General features: G+C 50.3%; 1 protein-coding gene across 1 annotated transcript in view; it reads left to right on the top strand.

Moving 5' to 3' along the window:
* SNX24 (sorting nexin 24) overlaps positions 1-25,454 on the top strand; it is a 90,154-nt gene that overhangs the window by 52,750 nt on the left and 11,950 nt on the right. The window contains exon 3 of the mRNA XM_058677502.1: positions 2,618-2,722. Coding sequence (XP_058533485.1) covers positions 2,618-2,722 — 105 coding nt within the window. The remainder of the gene's footprint in view (positions 1-2,617; positions 2,723-25,454) is intronic.

Below are 25,454 nucleotides of genomic sequence, written 5' to 3'. Positions count from 1 at the left end.
TCCTGCCTGGGTGGTGGTGAGCTGTGGCAGCACGGACAGCTGGAGTTGGGGCTGTCGGTGCTGCTGAGAGGGACAGCACTGGGCAAAGAGAGGAAGTGGGGTTCTAGGTCATCCCTAATGGCTGCCACCCACCTTGCAGCCTGATTTTACGATGACAGTTTGAGTTCCTCAGTTTCCATATTTGAGTTTTGTGATGTGCTGTGAATGTTGCATTTTTATATAAAATGTTTCCTTTAAATTGCTTGTCATTTGACTTTCTTGAAATATCCAGTTCTTTCTGTTCGGTGTGTGATTTGTTTTCCTGCCCACTCTGGTGGGTTTTTTGCTTATGTTTATTGATTTCTCATTTATTAGAAACGTTCAGCAGTGTCCCCAGGTTGACTCCAAAATAAGATAACGAGCCATTAGCAAGTACACATGTACACACACGGTGCTGGGTGTCGTGACAGTTTGGACACCATAAACGAGGCGTTACCCGTGTGACAGTTCTCCTGGCTGTGTACTTCCCCGAGTGTCTGCAGTGAGTGACGTGGAGGTGTGACGACACGTGTGTGGGCCTCCTTCTGGTGCTTGGAGCTCTTGGAGCTTTGTTCTGCATGTGACTCTTACCTGAGAGAGCCTCATCTTGTAGAACGTTGGAGGGCAGCAGAAATAGCCCGCTGCTGCTCACCCGTGCCCACCCCTGCTCCCACCGCTGCTGCCCACCCCTGCACCCACCCCTGCTCCCACCGCTGTGCCCACCGCTACCCCCCACCCCTACGTGCACCCCTGCTGTCCACCCTTGCCGCCCACCACTGCCCCTCACCCCTACACCCACCAGTGCCACCCACCCCTGTGCCCATGACCCCAACTCTGTTGCTCTTTCTCTTTCATCTGTTGTCTTGCGTTTTAAAAGAATAAAAAGAATGCTGCTGTGTGAACCACGTCCCGAGGTGGCGGTCACTGCAGGCCAGAAGTTGAGTGGCCTCTGAGCTCAGGGTTGGGGAGAGGCTGTTCCCCGGACTGCTTGCCCCTGTCCCTCCCTTGCAGTCCTGGGAGACGGGTCTGCGTTCTCCCTGGCCCCACGCTCCTCACTTGGCGTCTGAGAACAGGCGAGTCACACGGTGTCACTGTCACGAACTAGCTGGCATCACGCTGCACTGCGTGGTGGGCTCTTCGTAACAGACAGTGTTCCTGGGCTGTAATGTTTTCCCCACATTCAAGTCTCTCTCTTTGAGTGAGATTGCAGAAATGCGGCCTTGCTCTGTCAAAGCTTGTGGGTGTTTTTATAGCGCCTTGCATGTATCACTAACGTACTTTCCACAGTGGTGAGAGCGGAGTTGTAACGCAGCCGGCGTGTGTGCGTGTGTAAGGATCAAAGCTCTCTTCAGCTTTGAATATTACCCCTCTAAAAGGCCACGTTGTTTTGGCAAGTGTATGCATTGCCTGGCTGTTTTAATGAGCCTTGCTGCATTCCGCTGAGGAGCTGTAGTCCTTGCTGAATTGCCTGTTGGTGCGCCTGCCCATTTATCTGCTACTTGGCTGTATTTATTTGTCAGCTTGTGGGACCTGCTGTTACAATATTAGTCACTTGCTGAAATTATTTTTCACTAAGGGCTTTTATATTTTGTTACATTGTTTCTTTTTAAAAAGATCTATTTAGTTTATTGGAAAAGCAGAGACACACACACATACACAGAGATGGTAAACTCTCTAAGTCATTCCCCAGATGGCCACTACAGCCAGAGCTGGGCCAGTTCAAAGTTGGGAGCCAGGAGTTTCTTCTGGGTCCCCCACATGGGTGGAGGGGCACAAGGCCTTGGCCATCTGCTGCTGTTTTTCCAGGCCACGGGCAGGGAGCTGAATGCGAAGTGTTGCAGCCAGGACACAGAGCCCTGAGGGCATGTTGACTGCACCACGGACACAGGTTTATCTCGTTGTACCCCATACTGTTTCTTTTGATGCACAATTTAATGACTGTTTTTCAAAAGATTTATTTATTTTTATTGGAAAGTCAGATATACACAGAGGAGGAGAGACAGAGAGGAAGATCTTCCGTCCGATGATTCACTCCCCAAGTGAGCCGCAACGGCCGGTGCTGTGCCGATGCGAAGCCAGGATCCCAGAGCTCTTCCAGGTCTCTCACACGGATGCAGGGTCCCAAGGCTTTGGGCTGTCTTCGACTGCTTTCCCAGGCCACAAGCAGGGAGCTGGATGGAAAGTGGAGCAGCCGGGATTAGAACCACCGCCCACATGGGATGCTGGCACTGCAGTGGAGGAGTAGGCTGTGAAGCCACTGGCCCCAAGGAAGGCTTTTCTTTTATCAGAAAGGAATTGAAGCTAAATCTTGTATTAACAACTCTTTAACTTTTTAACTGGTGTACCAGCCTTAGATATTTCAGGGAAAATACTTTTAGTCTGAAAAAGCAGTAGAAATAACTGCAGAAAATAGAAAACCCTGATTCTGAAACCTGTATTCTCAGGACGCCTAAGTGAAGATTTGTGGGGGATAAGATTTCAGTCTAATTCTTTTTCTCCTACAGTGGTTTTCATTCATTTCTTGGGTTCTCCCAGCTTCCATCTTTCTTTCATATTTGACCTTTTTTTTTTCCTCTGTCTCTCTTTTTTTCTTTTCTAGTTAAAGAAATGTATCAAAACTCCAGAAATTCCTTCTAAACATGTCCGGAACTGGGTCCCAAAAGTTTTAGAACAGCGGCGGCAAGGTCTGGAAACCTATTTACAGGTAAGATGGTCAGGTGCTCGGTTGATGTAACACGGCCTGAGTAATTGCATAGGTGCTGGGCTTTTTGTTGGCTTGCTTGCTCTTTTCTTCCCTGTATGTGTAGTTGTGGCCTTAAACACAGGAAAATATTCTGAACTAAAATCAGGAAGTTTAAACTGGTCAGTCTGCTGTGGGTCAGTTGTTTCTGCTTTAATTAGATTCTGTTTCCAATAGGTTATTTGCATGGGGAAGTGGAGATTTCAGTGCAAATGGAGAAGCTCTCGTGAGAGATATGCTCTCTCGCAGCTTGTCAGCGTTCACTTGCACCTGTTATTTGGGTTTTGCTTTCAGTTTTCCTGCTCAGTAGTTGCCAGTTCTCAGAAGATCCCCAGCATGGTGTCGGGGGCTGGCCTGGGTCGGAGGGCAGGGCTTGCCTCTGTGGGGTGAGGTTGTGTGTCATTCTCCTTAAGCCCCAGGGCGGTGGGTGGGGCAGATGTAACATGGTGTCGAGTAGCCCTTCAGCCTTCCAAGGTAGATACCACATTTGTTAGGTTGTAAATGGTCACAAGGTAACGCCAAGTGCTGCAGTGCTTACAAAGAGTGGTCCTGTCCCCCTGCTGTCTCTCTGCCACATGCTGCTTTGTTGTCCTAAAGAGGCTGCAGTAGCATGGTCCCCTCCTCACTCTGCAGCAACACTTCTAAAGTGATGGAATTCATGTGTGATTTGGAGAATTGCTGAACTGTGGCAGATGCTCAGCCCAACGGGTGGGCCACGCAAATTACGTGTCAGAGTGCCTGGGTTCTAGCACCAGCCCGGGCTCCAGGCTCCAGCTTTCTGTCCGTGCAGACCCAGGAAGGCAGCCTCCGGTGATTGGATTCCTGCCACCCAATCAGGGACCCAGGATGAGTTCCAGGGTTCCAGTAGTGGCCCTGGTCCAGACCTGACTGCTGAGGTGAGCTGGTAGGGGGAGCTCTGCCTGTCTGTGTGAGTGTCCACCTCTCAGCTGAATTATGGTCGGCATTGTGGCATAGTGGATTAAGCTGCTGCCTCTGATAATGGCATCCCATATTGGCACCTGTTTTGATCCCAGCTGCTCCATTTCTGTTCCAGTCCTTTGCTAATGCATCTGGAGAAGCGTCTGGAAGATGGTCTAATTACTTGGTCCCCTGTCATCCACGTGAGGCATTCGTATGGCATACCTGCTCCCTGCTGGGAGAAGACACATGATTGGAAATTTCTCTCTCTCTCTCTCTCTCTCTCTCTCTTTCTCTTTCTCTTCCTCCCTCCCTCCCTCCCTCTCCTTCTCCCCACCTCTGTGTTACACTGCCTTTCAAATAAATTAATTAACAAATCATTTTAAAGAAGACATTATTGCATCCATAGGCACTCTGGTGCTTTGCCTGTCCGTTGCTTCAGGAAAGTGCCTGCTCAGGGCCCTGTTTGGTCACGCAGGTGTCAGCGCCCCGCGGTCCCACTTTGGGAGGTGTGAGCCCTCCCCTGGGGGCCAGGGTCCCACATCTTCAGCTGTTTGGTAAATCTCCTTTGTTTCCACACTCACGTATTCTTATTTTATTTTTTGTAACTGTAAACCACTTAGGAACTAAACATTCTCTTTGCAGATTACTTAAAATGTTAGTTTTATGGCCAACAGCTATGGCTTTTTGTTTAAGATACATACCTGCCTGTTTGCCTCCTCAGTAGCAGCAGTAAGTGTTCCTCCAAGATGCCTCTCTCTCACCTCTCAGTCCCTCTCTCTTAGATCCCCAACATGTTTGCTTGAATTGCTTTGTACGGATTACTATGAAGGTGTAACTAAGCTGAAAATGACAAAATTAGATTGGGCTTCCACTCGTCAATGTTTTCAAAGGCACAAATGCATTCTCATTAACGTCTTGGAATTATTATTTTCAAGTTAGATTTACTAACAACAGATATCTCACTATTGGTAGTATAATTGTGAATATGTGTGTATCAATTTTTTTATTTTTATTGGAAAGATATATATAGAGGAGGAGAGACAGAGAGTGAGATCTGCCATCTGATGGTTCACTCCCCAAGTGGCCGCAACAGCCAGAGCTGAGCCAATCAGAAGCTAGGAGCCAGGAGCTTCTTCTGGGTCTCCCACAAAGGTGCAGGGTCCCAAGCCCTTTGGCTGTCCCCGACTGCTTTTCCAGGCTACAAGCAGGGAGCTGGGTGGGAAGCGGGGCCGCTGGGATTAGAACCAGCGCCCATATGGGATCCTGGCACATGCTAGTTGAGGACTTTAGCTGCTAGGCCCATATGCCAAAAGTTTTTATGTGAAAAATTTTTGTCCTTTCCCTGTTTTTCTCTGCTTCCGTTTTCTGTCATCTTGAAGTCGGACACGTGCAGTCATGTCCTTAGCCGTTCCCCCTCTGGGCAACCCCGATGCAGTGACGGGACTGATGGAGCTGTGTGATGCCGGCATGTGCGGCAGGGAGGCCCCAGGTTGTCACGCTCACCACCCTGAGCCTCGTGACTCACATTCCGAGGCATTGAATCCGTGGATTAAGCAGTCATTTGTAACTGCAGCTCCAGTTCTTACCTTTCAAGACCCTTGGGTATTGGGGATGAGGGCGGGGCGTTGGCAAGGAGGGACTGTGGGGCTTGAACTTGGTGAAATCATCGCCGAAGAAGCCTGAGAAGTCACAGTATGTGCGAAGGTCCTGCTTGTAGCACCAAACTGCTCTTTGTTCTTGTTAAGGATTGTGAACAGTGTGTTAAATAATATTAATGGCTGGGTTTGTCAGGACCTAACCGTGCCTTCCTCGTCCAAGTGATTTTATTGATCTGTACCGACTCTATGTAACGGGGCCAGATTATTTTTACTGATTTTATCGAAACTGTAGCCAAGTTTGTTAGTGCGCCACGTATCTTTAAATAGATCTAGATGATGATGTAGATTAAGAAAAGCAAACCGCCATCCATCTCCTTTTGATCTGTTAATAACTTAAATCCATCATTGCTATCCAGCGTTGCAGATTCCGTTGTGTGGATGCGCAGAAACCCGCCAACCTTGTTTTTCAGGGACTGGGTTCTCACACAAAACCAAAAAACAGAAGCAAAAAAACCAAAAAACAAACCGTAACACTGCTCCTGAATTTGCCAAGCAACTTTTTCACCTCGTATGTGAAACAGCAGAATATGAAAAACGAAACTTCCCGAAGCTTTCTTTTCTGAATTCAGGTGTTATGGGCGCCGGCAACGGTCTCGGGCTAGTTCCGTGGGATTCTGTGCTGAGCTGAGAGCACTTTCTGAAGCTGCAGACAGCTTCTTGGACCAGGCGTGATGCTGCTGCTCGGCTCCCGCTCGCCAGACTTGCGGTGGATCTGTGGGGGACCGCATCACGGGCTTTGCCCAGCCGTTTGCGCGTTTCCCATTGATTTCCGAACAAGACACATGCTCCAATAAAAACAGCTCCCAACGCAGAGGGTTTTTTGAATGTGTGAAATCAGTCCTATGCAGCATTTCTGTAAAGGAAGACCCCCTTCAAGCAAAGTCAGCCAGCACACACAAAGTGCAGAAGCCGCCTCCCCGCTCACCTCGGGTGGATGTGCAGGCGCCGGCCGACCTGCAGCGCCCCGGATCGGGAGCGCCAGCAGCAGTGTGGCTCAGTGCAGGTGCAGCAGTACCAGCATCTGTTAGAGCCCCTCTGGGGAGGCCTCTGGGGTGGCATGGAGAGAAGTGGGCCTGTGAGAGTGCAGCAGAACGGAAATACCAACCTCGGCGCCTTGTCACCCCAGAGGTTTGCATGAGCTTGAAGCCAAGGAGTCTGGGAGTTTTAAATCTAGGAGCTGTCAGGTACTAACCACAGGGCTTGGCAGCGTGTGCTGATTGAAAAGAATGAGTCTCAGCAGTCATTCATTAACGTTTCATGTCACGACCCAGAGCTCCGTGTTAAAAAGATGAATGTTCCGGGCTTGGTGCTCCCACAGCGCCAGTCATGCTGACGGGTGGGGGCACACGTAGTGCACATGCACACCTGTCTGCATTCCTGGGGAGTCAGCACAGGGCCCCTTCTCGAGGCAGGTGGGTGGTGACGTCAGTCCTTAAGTTCACAGAGACAGAAAGCACACATGCCTTTTCTTGACCGACTTACTTCACGAAGTCGTGGTTTGGGCCCATCGACACTTGTTGCCCTTGGCTAGTGTTCTGCGCCCTTAGAGGGTCTGTCATGGACCTGCACTGCTCCAGCACTGGAGTTTCCCTCTGGAGAGTTTATGAGGGCAGACAGGATTGGTGAGGTGCTCAAGGCCTGGGTTGTATCAGGCTTGCATGTGATGGGATCAGGAGTTCTGTGGGGAGTTGCTGCTGAGCTTGGTGACTCCAGTTTGATGACATTGTAGCCATTTCATGGCAATTATTTTCTGATAGCTGTGGGCTCTTGGGTCTCAGCCATCCCTGGTTCTCTTCTGGTAGGTGGGTATGTTTTTAATCACAACATTTTTTTTTTGTTCTTATTCCGACCTTCTATGTACATATATGCATATTCCATTGCTTCAAGCAACAAAATAACAAAAACAGTTTCTCAGAGATTGAGACTGGCCAGTGGTTCTGCATTGCTGATGTCTGCAGGTACCCTTGCCTGTGATGGGGAGATGGGGTTGTTGCTGGCCTCATGTGGCTGGAGTTGGGCTGTTCAGGACCCTGCAGGACACAGGATGCCCCCAGGGAGCAGTGGCCAGGTAGGAGTGGCAGGAGTGGCGGGGTTCAGGGCTGCGGCCTAGGCGTTGCTCGCTGGGGTGTGTCGTCTTTGCCTTTGGGCTCACAGTGTTCCACTCTTAGATGCTTCTGTAATGCGTTACACATTTCTCTTTCAATTTAGAAGTGCATCACAAATGTTTACCATGGGTGAATTATTCCTTCAACGTAGCCAAAAGCTTCTTGCTGCTGATGAAATTTCTTTATCTATAAAGTGCTTCAAATTAATATGGCAAAATCCACCTCGAGCGGTTGCAAACCCAGCTGTTCCCACACTCACCCCTTCAGTGTCCATCTCTAACAGGTGAAGATGCTGCTGGGACTCCCACGGATCCCCGCCTGGGGTACAGTGCACTTCTGTGTGGCTGAGCGCCTACTGCTGAATGCTTTTAGTTCCTGGAGTCTTGCTTTGGGGGAGGGTTGCTGTTTTCTTTTGTTTTAATCTTGATGTGGCACCTTCTTCTTGGTCTACAGGTGAACTGAAAGCTGGCAAGCTGAGTGAGGCAGGCAGGAGCCCTGGACCCTTAATTGCATTAAACACTGTGTAACTGGTGAAGATTAATGTACATATCTCTTGCTAATTCTTTCCAATTACTTAGTTCATATAAATTCCCAAGCCTGGTTAATTATGCTGAAGTCAGGTGGTAATTCTGCCCAGGGCTCCGACAGCAGGGGAATTTTCCCGGGCTAACCTTGCCCTCCCGCCCACACTCTCAGCAGATTAGGCCCTCGGCCCGGGTCCATTCATTTTCCGCTCAGGCCTAATTGCTGCCGATTGGCTGCCACAGGTAGCTGGCTAGCCTGTGCAGAGAGAGGCCGGGACTTCAGAGCACAAATCAGGAAAGATTAATTGTTTGTTTTGTTCCCTCCCAAGAGAAATGTGGGTGCTTAATCAAGAAAAATAATTTCTTGCGTTGATTTGGCTTATTTGGAGAAAAGATAATTGTGTGAAGGTGGGAGTACAGGGATGCCTTTTCTGAAAGGTATTGCCACTTCCCCACGCAAAAGACCTGCTTACGGGAAAACAAACGAGAGGAGGCAGCGCTGTGGATGGGGACGGCTCCCATCCCTCACAGTACGTAATCTGCACCCGGGCCTCTGTACCAATTGTACCAGCTGCTGTTGTCATTTGTTTTGTCTCGATCTTCGGAAATCTAATCAGGGAGACAATGGTGTACAAAAAATCAACAACACTTTTCCAAATTGTTCTTAATTGCTGGACCAGAAAGTGAGCTAAATGGCGTGATGTTTCCAATTAAAGAACCTGTTTCAAGCAAGCACTATTAAATCTATCTTTCCCAATCTGATAAATAAGCTATCAAAGAGTTGAGCGGATCAATTGAGAGCAATTAGTTCCAGATTTCTTATAATAGGGAACGTGAACCAACACTGTTAGTGACTCGGGCAGATTTGGGCATGGCAGCCGAGCCACCTGTGCCCTGGCTGATTAGTTAGTGCCCACACCGTTTGCTGTCCAAGAGCCCCAGGACACTGGACGTTTCCTAACTCAGAGTTGACCCTTGGGTTTGGAAGGAAGAAAGTGGCGACGTTGGAAGAGCAGCGGGTAGTGTCCTCTGAGCACGTGGGGCAGTCACGTTGTCACAGAAGCGCCTGTGTGAGCAGCGGTCAGCGCTGTTTGTAAAACGTCACTCAGTAGGTGGGGCTGTGGGAGAGTACTTGAAAAAGTTCATGGAATATGACATTAAATAAATGTATTCCGTCCCCCCCTTTGCCATTCTGAAATGCAAATGTAGGCTGTCCTGCAGCCTTTCTCGGAGCAGGTGGCTGTGCCTCTGCCCCCTGTGAAACCTGCTGCCAAGGAGAGCACCGGAAGGAGAGGAGGTGTGGTGCCGGAAACTTTGTTCTGAGGCAGCAGCAGGCCTGATGTGGCCCGTGCTCTGTGGTCCAGCCTCAGACTCAATGCTGCTCGCAGATGGGGTGAAAATGTGTCCAGAAAGGAAGAGTGTGGCCTGGAACGGGGTGGCCTTGAGATCTGTGCCTGAGCCCCGCTGTGCAAGCTGGCAGTTACTTATCCTCCCTAAGCGCTCGCCCACCCCTCTGCGGAGGAGGGATGAGAGGTGTGCCTGCCGGAGTCGTCAGTGATGCCTGACAAGCTGTGCCTCCCGAAGCATCATCCAGGTCCCAAAATGCAGTAGGACCCAGGAGGGAGAACCTGTGAGTGCCTGCTCGGCCCTGGACCCCTGTGGGCTTGTGTGAGCCCTGGAGTGAACACCTTGAAGATGAATGTTTAGAGAAGTTTATTAGAGAAGCTGATGGAGGATCTTATTGCCAATGTGAATGCATGTAACCTGTATAACTGTGCCTTTTAAGTTTTACTTATTTATTTGAAATGCAAATTAGAGAGAGAAAGCACCTTCCATCTGCTGGTTCTCTCTTTAGGTGGCCACAGTGGCCCAGACTGGACCAGGTCCAAACCAGGCACCAGGAACTTCATCTGTGTCACCCATGTGATATGTCAGGGCCCCAAGCACCTGGGCCATCTCCTGCTGCTTTTCCAGGTCATTAGCAGAGGGCTGGGTTGGCAGTGGGGCAGCCAGGACGTGAACTGACACCCGCTTGGAAGTCCCAGGCAGCAGCTTAGCCGCTCAGTCGCTCTTGAGCACAGGGAAGGACGGTTCGTATTCCAGCCTGCAGGAGTCACCTGCTAAAATACCCTCTTCATTTTAAACCAGGAAGAGCAAGATCATTTGTAACATTGTTAAGTATAATAAAATGAAACCTGTCTTAAGAGTTCCTTTTTATAGTATTGAGCATATTTTCTCATTTGAACCTTGTGGCACTGCAACTTAAGCCACATCTCTGGGCACTTACATCCCGGCTCAGTGTGCCTGGTTCCAGTTCTGGCTTCTCGGCTTCCAGTCCAGCTTCCTGTTGATGCACAGGGAGGAGCTTGGGTTCCTGCCCCCACGGGGAGACTCTGATGACATTCACGGCTCCTGGCTTTGACTGTTGTGGGCCTATGGGGAATGGAGCAGCAGGTAGAAATGTTTCTTATCTCTCTATGTCAGTTCCTTTCAAATAATTTTTTAAATTAGATTTTCTTCTTTATGCATTTCAGATGGCATAGCACATGGTCATGCATTTGTGTGAGATATACTTCTGTGAGAGTGGCCGCTCAACCCTCTTTTCTTGGAGAGGTGTATGATGAGGAATGTGTGACGCTCTGAGCTGAGGCTACAATGTCCTGGGGAGAACCTCCAGGCCTGTGGGCCATGAGCAAATGGGAGCTTGTGATTCTAAGTGCAGTTGGAATATTCTAGAAAATGTGTTCTTGCTGTGGTTCTTATTTATATTTTATCAAATAATATGCTGTTTTCACATAAACCTCTACTTCTTTAATTTTTAAAAATTTTGAGTTACGTATGAGGTTGAAAAAGCATGTGCTGATCAGCTAATTGGCTCTCCAGGTACCCTCAGTCACTGGGCTGGGGTTGGGCCAGGGCCAGAGGGGAGCCGGAATGCTGCCCAAGTCTTCCCCGAGGCTGGCAGGAACCCAGTTCCTTAAGCCTTGACTGTTGCCTCTTCGGGTCTGTGTTAGCAAGAAACTGAAGGCTGGAGGCGGAGCCCTGGGCTCAAACCTGGGAACTGTGATGTTGGATATACCTCACCAAGCTAAATGGCTGCCCCTCTAACTCCTTCTTTTCAGGATCCTTTGCTAGTGAGAATTTGGCACATGTGTGCTGTGGGTGTGAGTGGTGAGTTACTCTCACTTCCAGATGCCTGAGTGCAGGAAGACAGAATTCTAGCTCTGGCAGTGGGTACTAGGTCCCAGAAAGCCTGGGAGCTTTAGAGACAGGCCCCGAGTCTGCTCCTCTGCCTGACCTTGGCCCCGTTGACTCAGTGGCATCGGTTCTGAATTACACTCCCTCTGTTGCAGAGGCTGCTTGGTCCCTCAGAGGGAACTGTGTTTTCTTTCTTTCAGCCCTGCCCCCAGTGGCCAGCGCATGGTGTGCCCTTGGCTCCTGTCCCACAGCCATCTGCCTAGCAGGTGCACAGATTCACCAGCTTGTCCCTCACTGCCCCAGGTGGGAAGTGGCTGTGATACGGGCACTCTGGAGGTCTGTCTCTGCCTGTAGGAGACCGGTCCCCAGAGGCGCTGTCCCTGGGCCTTTCACCACCACCACCTCCCACCCGAGCCTGGGCTCCTGGTCCACTTCACTGCCCATGTCCCATGCTGCACCTGTGCCTGCTCCTTCCCTGTTGTGTCCTCTGCACTCTACTTCCTCAGACCTCCCCCCAGTACTGCTTTTGGAAATCTGGACCCATCTGTATGTTTTTCTGCTCGGAGTGGACCATGGCTGTCCCACAGCCCTTGTGCTGAGCTCAAGGGTCTGCTGCCCAGCTGCTGTCCCCTCCCCACTCTGAGAAAAGAGCAAGTTTGGGGAAGGGAGTAGGATGCTTCAGTAGGGTGCCGCATCTGGCCATCATCCCTACTGCAGAAACACTCTGACTCCCAGTGAGCTCCCCCATGCCTGGTGTTGCTAGGATAGCTGGACAGTGTCCCCGCCTTGTCCTTGTCCTGGCACCACACCAGCTGCATCTATCCCCTTGCCTGGGACCCTGTGTTCTCTGCCCCTCGGACGCACCATTCCCCATCTCCGTTTGCCCCTTGGTCCCATACCCCATTTCCCCAGGACCATTCCTAGGTCCCCACACCCCTGTGACATAGTCCCATGCCCTCGCGCACTTCACTAGGCCGTTAGTCAGTGTCCCCTCCAGTTAGAGCTCCCAGGCCACTGATCCAGTCCTCCTGGATGGCTGTCACAAGGCTGCCAAATAGCAAATTTGTTTGCAGTGGTATCTGGTATTAACCCTTTGCTTTATCCATCAAAAATAAATGTCTTTATATTTCTAGTAACTTAGAGTATGATTTTAGATACAAGTGAGTCTGTCGCCTTGCTTTTCTTATTTGATCATTCATTGAATCAGTCTCTGAGTTAATACAGATATTTCTGTGTGACTTGGGATATGCAGCTTTTAAAATTTGGCTACATAAAACTTCACGTTTTCTAAGAAATGGTACTGGTGTTTCACTCAATATCTCCCTTAGTTATTTGCATATTTATTTATTTATTTCAGGAGTTAATAGAGAAAGAAACATAGGGGTTCACACCTCAAATAGATGTGATAGTTCTGGCTGGGGCAGCCCTGAGCCAGTAGCAAGGAGGTCGTTCTGGATCCCCCTACATGGGTGTGGGGCCCAAGCACTCAGACTGTCCTTTGCTGTAGCATGAGCAGGAAGCTGGACTGGAAGTGGAGTGGCTGGGATGTGAACTGGTGCCCCATGGGATGCTGGGGTGTGAACTGGCGCCCCTGTGGGATGCTGGGGTGTGAACTGGCTCCCCGTGGGATGCTGGGGTGTGAAGTGGCTCCCCGTGGGATGCTGGGATGTGAACTGGCTCCCCGTGGGATGCTGGGGTGTGAACTGGCTCCCCGTGGGATGCTGGGGTGTGAACTGGCTCCCCGTGGGATGCTGGGGTGTGAACTGGCTCCCCGTGGGATGCTGGGATGTGAACTGGCTCCCCGTGGGATGCTGGGGTGTGAACTGGCTCCCTGTGGGATGCTGGGGTGTGAACTGGCTCCCTGTGGGATGCTGGGCTCACTGGTGGCAGTTTACTCACTGTACTATAACTCTGGCTCCACCTTTTGATTACATTTTTTTGAATTTATTTATTTGAAAGGCTGAGAGGGAAAATGTGAAAGGCAGAGATCTGTTTCCAGGCCGCTCCTCAAATTCCTGTCCTGGTCCCTGGCTGGGGCTGAAGCTGGAGCCTGGAGCTCAGAGCAGGTCTGCCACGTGGCTGGCAGGAGCCCCGTCACTTGAGCCATGTCTGATGTCTCCCAGGTTTGGTATTAACAGGAAGTTGGCGACAGGAGCAGAGCCAGGTGTCAAGGCCAGACATTCCGGTAAGGGACGCAGGGGTCTTAATCAGAGGACAGGTGGCTGCCCCAACCACAGGTTTTTGGTGGTTGGAGTGATAAAAGCCTCGTTTAGTCTCAGAGACCTGTAAGTTGTATGCTCACCTCGCAACCACCTCTCCCGTGAGTTCAGTGCCACAGCTACACCCTCAGCAGCCAAGTTGAGAGTCGTAGTAGAAGTGCCAGGGTGGGTGTCACTATGGCCAGGAAATGCCACTTGGTTTGTTTCTTTCATTGGCTGATGAAGGGCTGGCTGCTGAGCATCCGATGCTGGCCGGGTGCTGCTGCCTTTCCATCTGTAATTGCCTTGCTCCCTGTCTTTATAGAGGAAGCTTTGGGGCAGGAGCAAGTGTCAAGGAAGAGAAGCAGCCATGAAGTGTCTGGGATGGAGCAAAGAGTCCACTCTTCAGGTCGTGATACAAAATCCTGTCAGTGTGCTCCCAGATAGGTGCCTGGAGTGTGTAAAGTGTGGGGCATGTGACCCCCAGAAGAAAAAACCCAATCACAACCCGTATTTTGTACGTCTAATTGCCGGTCAGCTTGTGGTGGTTTGCAGGGCAGCGCTCCCTTGGCCGTTGTAGTCATGTTATGTGTATGCTCTAACGTACAGTGAAGCACAATTTGGGCTTCTTTCCTGGTCCACGTCACCTCTCTAATTCCTGGTGCCCTGGACAGGATTTGGTCAGCACATTGAACTTACAAACAAATGCACATCATGGAGTTTGGCTCCAAGACTCCTGATGCTTTGGGGCAGGGTTCTTGTCTTCCTTTGAAGGGAGGAAGCGGGGTTGTGGACAGAAGCATCTTTTGTTCGGGGATTCATTTACTGGTTAGGGTTTTAAATAGTACATGTGAATTTTTGGTGACAGGGGGTCTCAAAGGTTTTTTCATCAGACAGGAGCCCCATAACACCTGCTAAACCTAGAAATCACCCAGCGTGGCTATCTGGTCAACCCTGCGCACACACATTGCACGCACACACGCACACACAGGCACGCGCCATTCCTCTTACAAAGCTCCTTGCAGATGCGAAGCCCTCCTGCAGGCTGAGGTGTCACAGGGAGAGAGAAAAGGCTGCTGCTCCCTTTATGGATTACTGTTAGGTCAACAAAACTTTGGCAGCATTGATTAACTTGACAGTGAGTACAGCAGTACATTTATCACTTATGGCTGTGCTGTAGAAAATCTAATAAGAGCCAAACAATTCCCTTTAGAGCAGTAACAGGTTCACTGTGGCTAACGGTGCATGCACTGGAAATTTCTGCTTTTAAATTACACCCTTGCTGCTGGCCGGGTCATCGACTCAAAGCCACTGTACTTGGAGTGTCATGCGGCTGTTGTGAATTTCATCACAATGATTTGACCTCGGTAAACATTTAAGTTGTTACTTCTACATAGTATTTTAGAAATCTGACTTAGGTGCAGTTCTTTAGAAAGATTTTTTGTTGTTATTGTTGTTGTTGTTTTAAATGATAGCTGGACCGAGTGCGGTTGCTTGAATGCTTGGGAAGCTGGGAGTACTACAAGGAAAGGACCTCCTGCAGTCAGTGTGGTGAAGCTCAGCTCATGTCATCATGGAGAACTTTGCTGGACCTTTGACTCTCGGCTAAATGCTTTGTCAAGAAGGATATTTGTAATCATCTTTGACGTGAATAACAAGAATATATTCAAAGGAATATGATAGGATTTCCATTTATTTTCCTGCGTGTTAAAGGAGTGCTATTTAAACATTCCTTCACTTTCCTTCCTGCATAAAAAGTCATCTCTCTCGGTTCCCCAGTATCACTCAGATCCTCTGATATACACGTGAGAAAAGGCACACAGCACTTTCATTGAATTCCACGAGCGGTGTCTGTGGTTCCACGTAGGATGAGCCCAGTGGCCCAAGCAGAGGAGGCTGGGAAGATGGGGCTTTCAGGCTGTTCTGTGGTGGTGGGCTGGAACATTCATGGTCACTGCAGCCTCTGAGCTAGCATGGGGGGGAATATGAGAGGATCCTGGAGGAAGAGCCTCCTTCCCTGGGGGGGCGATTCGTATTCACAGGGCAGTAGTTTCCTTTTTCTCAAAGTGCTTGTTAGAATTTCCAGAAAGACATCTAGTTTATCTCATTTTTCATTCCCGCGCTTCTCTGAAATTCACCGTTCAGCGGGAGAGCTCTGGTTAAAATGGAGAAATCTCCAACTGCTTCCAGCGTTTCCTGTTTCGTTGGTGTCTGGAGTCAGGGCTCCCTCGCAGCGGCCTGTGTGAGATGATAGAGTTTTCTTTGCAGGGAGAAAAGTATTCTGCTGGAATCAATTGTCAGGAGGGTTAATATAATAAGGCAGCTTGCGGTATGACTAAAAAAAACAGCATGCACCAGAAATTCCCACAGCAGTTTGTTTTCAGAAGAAAAACTGGGTTCACCTGAAACATGAATACATTGAAAAGCAAGATTTAATAAGGCCGAGCTTGGAAAGCACTGAAAGCGCTGCTGGCCCAGGGTCCACCCCAGTGATTCCATCCGGTGTTCATCTGCGGGGTCCTAAAGGGCATTTGAACCAAAATGACTTTTCGGGAGCTGTGGGGGGCCACGTCTGTGGCTGTTTTCACGCGGGTTGAAGTCTGCGCGTGCCGCAGAACACACAGCGCAATGTCAAGTGTCTCCCTTCTGAAGCAGCCGATTCTGGAAAGATGTCCCCAGCTCACACTCTGAACCCTGCAGGTGACTATAGGGGTCCCCCTGCCCCTGCCCTGGTGAACAGAGGCCGGTATCGATTAGCCATCACGCTGGCATCAGAACTACTCTTAGGATTCAATTTTTTTGTTGTTTTGCATATTTTATTGATCAGAGTGGTAAATGAGCATCAAGCGTGCAAGAAGACGATGAATTGTTTACTTGCATAAAATAACCTTTCAATAAGGGAAGATGCATGGCTTCCACTCCGGTTCTGTTCTGCGGCCCGCAGCAGATGGCATTCAGCTGCTATCGATTGGTGTCCATAGTTAAGGAGCAGCCTGAAGCCCGGCATGCCCACTGTCCTGTGAAGGGGTGTCGGACCAGGGTGGAAGGCAGGCAGGACTGGCCGGTCTTCCCCGACAAATCCTAGGGTACAGAGATGTTATTTGGAAACGGTATATGTGTGTCTGCTTAAAGCCAGAAAGACTGTAATCCCGCGTGTCGGGGCTGCTCTGTGCACCGGTGCTTGTAGGAGCACCTTTGTGGTGGTCACTTACACAGATGGCCCCAGCAGGTAACAAATAGAGTCGTGATCCTAGAATACTCATTTTCAGGGTGTGGGATGTAAATGAAACGAAAGGCAACCTTCCCCCTTGGCTGTGGGGTGAAATGGAGGTGATGCTGCCAGACACCAGGTCAGAACCGCCACCAAGCCTCTGGCCCTCCACCGTAACAAGCCTGAAAGCTGTGCTGACCGCGCACCCGGGTCCCAGGTCAGGAGTCACGTCGGGCTGGGAAACGCACTTAGAGATGTTGGAGTTATAAACATTTGCCTTGAAGCTGTGTGGGGCAGTGACTTGAGAGTTAGGGAGCCAGGCCAGTCTAGCCTGCATACGTTTCCTTCTTTATCTTCCAGACTCATTAAAACTAAGCCTTGTCAAGACCAATAGGAATGAATAGTCAATGTATTCCCATGATGAAATGTGTCTGAGTCATGCTTAGCTAATGGACTCAAGTGGTTTCTTTTTTGCAATTTCTGATTTGAAATAGAAAGTATTTTTAACAAAGAGTTGGCAGTGAAGCCACTTGCCCGGAGGAGCAGGATTTTGGGTTCCTTCTCATAGGGCGCTGTGATAGCCAGCGGTTTGTATGCATCCTGACAGCAGGTGCAGTACCGAAGGGTAGCGCTTCTATAGCTGTTACTGCTGCTGAGGGAGGTGTCCCATGGAGTGGCATTTTCCTTGTTGCTGGGGGGGGCAGAGTGAAGTTGTTAAGTGAAGATTAACTTTGTCTTCTGTACCCCCACATCTGCCCTAGCACAGAAAGGTTAGGGCAGGGAGGTAAATTAAATTGCTTTGTTGTTTCTGTACCAAAAATAGTTGCACATTATGTTTATTTCGCTTCTGTCACTATAAAGCTCAAATTATTTTGCAGACCTTACCCCAAGGGCAATCTCAGAGAGATCCAAGGGGTGCAGGTGCAGGGGGCATGTTTAAATTCCCGGGGTGGAGGTGGCCTCTCTGGCATGTGTGAGGGAGCCCTGAGTGGTGTGTTTGGGTGGCTCCACTTACTTCCTGTGCGTCCACTTGGTGTAGCATGTTGCCCGGATGGGATGTGTTCTCCACGAAAGACAAGCTGTCACTGCCAAGACTCGAAGATGAGATGTGCTGGCATCTGGTTTGGCAGACTCCAGGGAAACTCAGAAGAGAGCAGTAGTCTCTCCTGGGCGCTGTGCTTGGGCTGGAAGGGTGAGGGGAGGACGGAGTGAGGACAGGGCCCGTGAGAGCGGCAGTGCCCGTGCCCCGTCAACGACGAGAAGCTGTGCCTAGGAGGGCAGAAGGCACAGACCACAGGACCAAGCCACTCTGTGCATACCAGTGTGTTGATTTTTAACAAATCAAAGCAAAATTGTGAGTGGTTCCTAGGGTTCCCACAGGCAGCTGGAGGTTATGTTACTGTAATCTACTCCAAACCCTCCACACTTGTCTTCATTCAAACGCAGCAGATTTAGAAGGTGATTTCATTTTGATGAGAAATTTAAAAATCCTAGTTTTTGTAGATATGAATTTTGCTTGAACTTTTTAAAGACACTTTGCCTCATCTGCATAGATTTCAAAATTTCTCATATCCAAACTAAATTTATTTTTTAATTGTACTTCCATTAGCTTTCTCAAGTGCTCTCATGTGTGTTTAGTGCCACGTTAGTGTGTTGCTAGTAGATAAGTCATCTCTCCATCTTGACATGCTGTCAGATAACGAAGAAAGTGGTTTGCTTAATTCATGTTTTACTGGAGGGAGATAGAGAACCCCTCCCCGTTCTCTTAGATGTGCCTAGCACTGTGTGTCAGCTGCCTGCAACAATTGTTTTCCCTAAACCAGGGAAAATTTGGTCAGTGTGGTTCAGAATCGTCTTGACAGGCGTTTGAATGGCAGGTATAAAACAGTACAAAGATGAAAAAACTGAGAGGGATTTTGGGGGCCAGCTTTACTGAGGTATAATCTAGGATTCAGAGGTATATAAGTGTACACTCAGGCCAGAGAAGCACGGAAGGCAAGAAGCGGAGAGGAAGGGAGAAACCTTTTACGTCTGATCCTGTTCGCCCCGAGTCACTTGCTTTGGCGTGCGTGTTTGGTAACGGATTCCTTTTCTGTGTTAACTGTACCCCTGGCACCCTTATAGTGTGAGTGCCAGGGCAGGGTGGGCTCTTCAGTTTGGGAGCTCCTTCTGCAGGCGGGGACTTACATTGAAGAAGGGGCACTGTTGGGCGCAGCAGCCAAGAGGTGGAGATGTGGGGGGAGCTCGCCTCCTGCACCAGGGATTCTGGGTTCAGGTCCGGGCTGCGCTCAGAGGCTAGCCCGCTGCTCGCGTGGGTTCCCTGCTCGCGTGGGTCCCCTCCTCGCGTGCGACCTGGGTGCACAGATAGCTGAGTCCCTGCCTCGCATGCCCAGCTCCTGCTCTCTTGGTGTTGGAGGAAGGAACCAGTGGGTGAGAGATCTCTTATTCTCTCTCTCTCTCTCTTCTCTCAGATAAATATAAAAATGAATTTAAAATTCAGTAAATTAGCCAAAGGGGGTGTAACTTTCTTGCACTGTTATTTAGTCACCCTTTGTCTTAAGCAGTTGCCTTAACACGTGGGTGGCAGGAGCCCGAGTCCGTGGGCCGTCACCTGCTGACTCCCGGTTGCACATGAACAGGACGGAGCTCCATCCTCGGCCCTGTGATAGGAGATGTGGGCACACCAACAGTGGTTTAACACGCTGCACTGCAGGCTTTTAAAACAAGAGATAGTTGGGGTCTCAGTGTAGAGCCGTGGAAGAGAATGTTCCCTTTCTTTAAACCAGCTGTTTGAATCGTTCAGCTTGTGCTTTAGATTTTGTTCTACTGAGGACACATTTGTTTATGAGATGTGCCCGGAACGTATTTTTCACTTTTAAGCTAGTTTACCAGTGGTCCGTATTTACTAGGTTAGGGTCCAAGCCCCATGATGGTTTCATGGATGCGGAGTCGCGTTTCTCCGACAGCTCGGCCTCCAAGGCCGGGGCCCTTGCTGACGCTGCTAACAGAAGAGCAGCTTGAAGCTGGAGACGGAGCAGAACAGTCCGAGCTTAGAGTCTGCAGCCTCCATGAACACTTGCTTCCAAGCAAGCCCGGTTCCTGCGGCCTCAGCGCCCTCCCTTTGACTTCCCCAGGACAGAGACTGATAGGTGACCTCTTGGCTGACCACCCCCGGCCCGGCCATCACCTCACCCTGCTGGAGCCTGCCGGAGTCTGGAGAGGAATGTGCCAGCTGATAGGGAGGAAGAGCTCCCCCAGAGCTCCCAGACCTCTGTGAAGTTGTGTGTGGGACATGCCCAGGGCATGAGTGGTTGGGAAGATCCTGCCTGGCACAGTTAGTCGGCCCTTCTGGCACAGTTAAGGTGTGTGCCTGGCACACTGGCCCCTCCTGTGCCTGCTGAGTGTCCATCCACCTTGGTGGCATGGCTCCTGGCTGGGCTCTGCACCCAGGGACAGCTTGGGTGAGGAGAAGAGAGCTACAAAGAGGGAGAGATAGAATGAAATGTCTTCCATCCTCTGGTTCACTTGCTTTAAGATCTGTGGCAGCTGACATGGGTGTCTGCCTCAGCCTTCCCAGGCAAGTTAGCCAGGAGCTGGATTGGAAGCAGAGCAACTGGCACACAACCAGGCCTCACCTGGGATGTCAGAGTTATAGGCGGTGGCAGTGTCACTCCCGAGCCAACCACACACTGACCTTCTGGCCACTTTTGTAAAAATTAATAGTTTGGTATTTTTCCCTAAAACATTGCTAAAATCATCAAGACAGAAAACATCAACCTGAACATTCAGTCATTTTAATCGGCTAGGATATTGGTGTAATTCCTTGCTAGCTCCCTTTAAGTGAAAGCTGTTAAAAGGTCATATGATTTGTGATTAAAAAGCTCTTTTAAGGTAGCACTAGGTTTTTCTTCTACCAGCCGAAGCTGAATGCTTCCCTGTGGTTCGTTCTGAGATGCGGACAATCCCATACGAAATGTGCTTTCCAAGGCCTTCCATTTTGCAATTGGAGCTGTTTCTAACTTGATGCCTCTGTCCCTCCCTGGCCAGCGATCAAGTTCAGCCAGGACGTGGTATCTTAGTGAGAGCACAGTAGCATGTGTGTACCCACTACATCTAAAGCTCACCTCTGGAAGCCCGTTGCCCCAGACAGTGCTGGACAGAATGGGGAGAGCAGGAGGGGGGAGGAGGCTGGCTCAGCCAGGGCACTGAAGGAGATGGCTGGTGGCTGGTGGCTGGTGGCCGGTGGCTGGTAGCTGGTGGTTGGTAGCTGGTGGCTGGTGGCTGGTGGCCGGTGGCTGGTGGCCGGTGGCCGAACTGGCGAGAGCCGCTTGTTTTCAGGCACTTTGAAAAACATTGATTCCTCAGCAGGCGTCGCTGTGCTAATTATAAATCTTTCATTAACACAGTCTCCCCAGGCTGCCTCCCTGCATCTTACAGCTTCCATAGCATATTCCAGTATTTGTATTTAAATTAGGACCCCACTCCACGGCTGGACTCACTGAATCCGCCTGGGCTTGCTTTGTGCTGGCCGCTCTAGTCACATACCGAGGTCCCCCGTCTCGGCTTTGGCTTAGAGGTGAGAGGCGAGTTTATAACTGCTTTTGGAACTTACTTGGACTTTTTTTTTCTTCTCGTGGACCATCAAGAAAATGTTCCATAAACTGTGGTGTCAGCTGTCGTGTGTGATTGAGGCGTATGTTTTATTCAGCAAGCCAGTGATTGAAATGGGTCAAATGTACTTAATGTGGAACTTTAATGTAATTTTATCCAATCATGTGGTGAAAAGCTCATTGGTGAGATGTTGTCCAGCAGGGCCAGAGAAGTGTCAGGAGACCCCCACATCATCCTGACTCTGTTTGCGTTATTTCCGTTTATTCGTGCTACTTATCATCTTTCCTGAAGGAGTGTTTGTATACTTGTAAGAGTTAGTTGATATTAAGATAAATTTAACATCCAAGGAAAAAAACGAGGAATGCATTCGAGGACAGCTGATTTCAGTGCCCCCTTCCACAGACAAGGGATGGAGCTGTGGTCTGACCCCGAGACACCTGCACCAGAGTCTTAGCAATGTGGTACAGGTGCCCCAGCCTCTCTGAGCCCGCACTGGGCATCCAGGGGTTCTGGGTGATGACCGCGTCTCCCGGCCTCATGAGAATCCGGTGAGAAAAGGGCCTGGCACAGACTGAGCGTGCAGGACTCAAGACTGTCGCTTCTGACTGCGCGACGGTCGCATCTCCAACAGGCGGGATGACTGATGGTTAGGGAGAGGTAACCTACCATTACCATGTCAGATAAGATGATTCACATCCCGAGAAAGGGCAACCCCTGCCCGAGCTAAGCAGGATCATTAACTGTGACTGAGAATAAAAGCATTAGAACCACTATTTATTCTTTTATCAAGAAACAAGTCTTCCCCTCCCCACTCCCCAGCCCACCTTCTCCTAATTAATATGTAAGGGTAGCTGAAAGTTTCACACCGAGGTGGAATTACAGGTGTCAGGGCAGGCTATGGCTCACCTCCCGTCTTGGAGTGCCCCAGTTTGATAGCAGCCTCTGCTACTGACTCAGCTCCTGGGAGGCAGTGAGGACGGCTCCAGTAACCGAGTACCTGACAGCCAGCTGAGAGGCTAGCACTGTACTGCTGGCTGCAGCTTTAGGCCTCGGCTCAGGCTGCTGTGGGAATATACTTGCCTGTGCCTTCTCCCTACCGCCCCACCTCCTCCTCTCTCTCTCTACCTGCCCCGCCCCAACACTCCCTGAAATAAATTAAAGTTCTATTTTTCAGTTCACTTAGTTTTCCAGAAATGTTTCCATGAACTTTTTGCAGGCCCCCTTATAAAAATAATTTAAGGGCCTGGAGCAGTGGCCTAGCAGCTGAAGTCCTCACCTTGCCTGTGCCAGAGTCCCATATATGTGCTGGTACATGTCCTGGCAGTCCTGCTTCCCATCCAGCTCCCTGCTTGTGGCCTAGGAAAGCAATCGAGGACGGCCCAAGGCTTTGGGGACCCTGCACCTGCATGGGAGACCCGGAAGAGGCTCCAGGCTCCCGGCTTCGGATTGCCACAGGTCCGGCCGTTGCAGTCATTTGAGGAATCAACAGATGGAAGATCTTTGTCTTTGTCTCTCCTTCTTGCTGTATACCTGACTTTGCAATAAAAATAAATAATTTTTTTAAAAAAATTCAATTTTTGTGCTCAAATAAGCTTATCTTCAATGCCTGTTCCCAGCAGCTGAGTTCAGTACCCTGGAAAAGCTCTGTTGTGTTGCTCTGTAGTCTTTGCCGGGCACCCATCACACGGAAGCATCAAGTTCACGTTTCTTTACTGATGAGCAGGCACTGTGAGTGGAGGCCCGCAGGCTCTGCTGCTCAGCGCAGTGCAGTAGGGAGATGGCCACAGTGAGCAGGGCCTCTGCAGCCAGTAGCATCACCCCTGGACACCCCCCAAGCCCCACCCCGTGTCCCCAGGTGGACCCTGATACACCCGCCAGGTCTCAGGCCAGGTGTCCATCTCCTTGGGAAGCTTTGCCCGCAAATCCATCATGGCAGTGGGGGGTGACTGGGAGACTCGTTTCTTAGTTAAAAATGCATAGCGGTTCTGATGTTTTTGTTCTCGGTCACAGTTAGTGACGTTCATTAGCTCTCCACGTTTCTAATACACTTTGAAGAGCACTGGTCTGTGGGGGAAAAACTCCATCATGTGTGGCCAGAGATCTTCCCTGAGCCTCCCAACCATTGTTTCCTGGGGGTTTGGAGTAGGTGTGTTGGGTAACTGCACACTCTCAGCTTGGAAGTGATCCCATGTTCTCAGGATTGCAATGAGGGGTCGGCTTTCTGGGAGCAGAAACAGGGCTCCCCGGGGGACGTGGCTGGACCTCGGTCCACGGTGGGTTCCCGCAGGTGCAGCCCCGCTGCAGGTGCGCACATGGACCAAAACTACAAAACCCAGAAGACTCTCGGCCTCACCACTGTGGTGTAAGCTCTTCTGAGTCCCCCACCAGGTCGCCAGCCCCAGGAGGGTTTGAGCCGGTGTAGCCCCCTCCAGCATTGCCACACATAGATCTTTCTGTAGACAGCGCTGGAAGTTTCACACTGCTCTGTGGTTGGTTTTGTTCTTTTATCCCTGTACTGTTGACTCTTCTTTGGCCGCGGCACATGACTGCTTGGCACGGATTCTCTTCTTTTGGAGTGGGTCCCTTTCAGCATCTGGCTATGGTGCAGGTCATCCTGTTTTGGGCGCTGTGCAGCCCTGGCTGACTGTGCGAGTGCCACGGCACGGGGTTGAACATCCTGAGGTTGCTGTCACTTGACAAAAGGAAGGCTGCCAGTACAGCAGGTTCTTCAGAAGTGTGCCTGGAAATTCCTTACCAGAGGCTTTTTTAAGCATAAGCCTTCGTTAACCGTCCTGCGGCTCATTTTGTGAAATGGTGAGCAGGTGCGGGGAAGTGGGTCAGCAGGAGACGGGGGACAGCACAGACTCCACGGGCTCATAGCCGTAGGTCCCAGAGGACAGTGGCACTACGGCCCACTTACTGCAGCGAGAAAGCATTGATTTTTTTTTCTCCACCCTCTTCCCCCTGCCTCACTTAGCTGCACCTCCGAAGGAGGCATGGTGTGACGTGTCCTTCCTGGCATGGAGAGAAAACACCATCCTGATGAACTTTGCCACCCGGCAGTCTGCCATTGCAGACCATGCTGGGTGGAGGGGGAGGGCCCCGTGTTTGCTCCAGCAAACCCCCTGATGTGGCCCAGCACCCTGGATTCCCTCACAGCGGGAAGGGGCTTGTGGGTGTCACGTTTGGAAAGGGGAATGGAGGGGTCCAATCAGCAGAAGCAAGGCAGCTTTGGGCCGTGATCCTGGAAGGTTAGCCAAGTGGTCTTGTCCAAGTTTTCAGCAAGATGCTCTCTTCCCGTTTTAATTGGCTGCAGTCTCACTAGAATGCCAGCGTTCGATTTCACCGTGTCCTCGGCGGAGACGTGTCACCGTTCCTGTGCGCCTCAGTGACAATTTTCTAAAATGGAAACTCGTGGGAAATCATTACCGTGTTTCTGCGTGTCCCTTGCCGGGCGTGTTGTCCTGTGATATTTTACCCGTGTTTTCCGCCGCATGATGGCATCTTGTGCAGGTTACGGCGGAACAAGCCCCTCTGTAATTTTTGTGACTGCATTTTACTTGCTGAAGAAGAGACGGTAACTGACAATTAAGTGTTTTGGGATGTCACAGAGGGAACACGTGCCGCTGATCACTGGCGCCCTTTGGGAAGGTGGTTTTAGAAAGCTGATAAGGGAGGAACACCGGGATTTTGTGATTTGTGTTACATGATGATAATTGCACCTTTTCAATGAAAAGGTGGACAAGTAGGGGCTGCTGGCCGCAATGTTGGTGTTTTCCGACCTCATCCAGGTGATTCATTGTACGTGTTTTTGGAGAATGTGAGCTTTTTTATTTTTTTCCGTTCATCTCTTAGAATGATATGAAGGAATCTTAGGTGCGTTTTGTGAAGAGTTGTTTGTTCTGCGAGTGAGTAACATCACATAAGGAAGACCAGTTGTGTCTTTGCTTCTTATCCTGTGCCCCAGATTGCCTTTTTGTGGGGTTTATTTAAGATGCCTGCAAGGACACCAGAGCTGGTCATGGGGGCTCGCACCTGGCCCCTGGGTTGGCCCTGAGCCCCATCGCCCATGTGTCTGTGCAGATGGGCGCCTCCCTTTCAGTCCATGTGTATTCCAGGGGCTGGCCAGGGCAGTGGCTTCTTTGGCGAGTGTTCCTGCTGGTCTGCCTGGGCACAAAGAGGCGCCTGTGGCTCCACATGCTGCCCGTGCCAGACCCCCTCCCAGAGCTGTGCCACTTTGCTCATTTTATAGCACAGGCCCCGACTAGGC

Source organism: Ochotona princeps, chromosome 19, assembly GCF_030435755.1.
Source record: "Ochotona princeps isolate mOchPri1 chromosome 19, mOchPri1.hap1, whole genome shotgun sequence".
Lineage (NCBI taxonomy): Eukaryota > Metazoa > Chordata > Mammalia > Lagomorpha > Ochotonidae > Ochotona > Ochotona princeps.
This window is presented reverse-complemented; position numbering and strand designations above follow the sequence as displayed.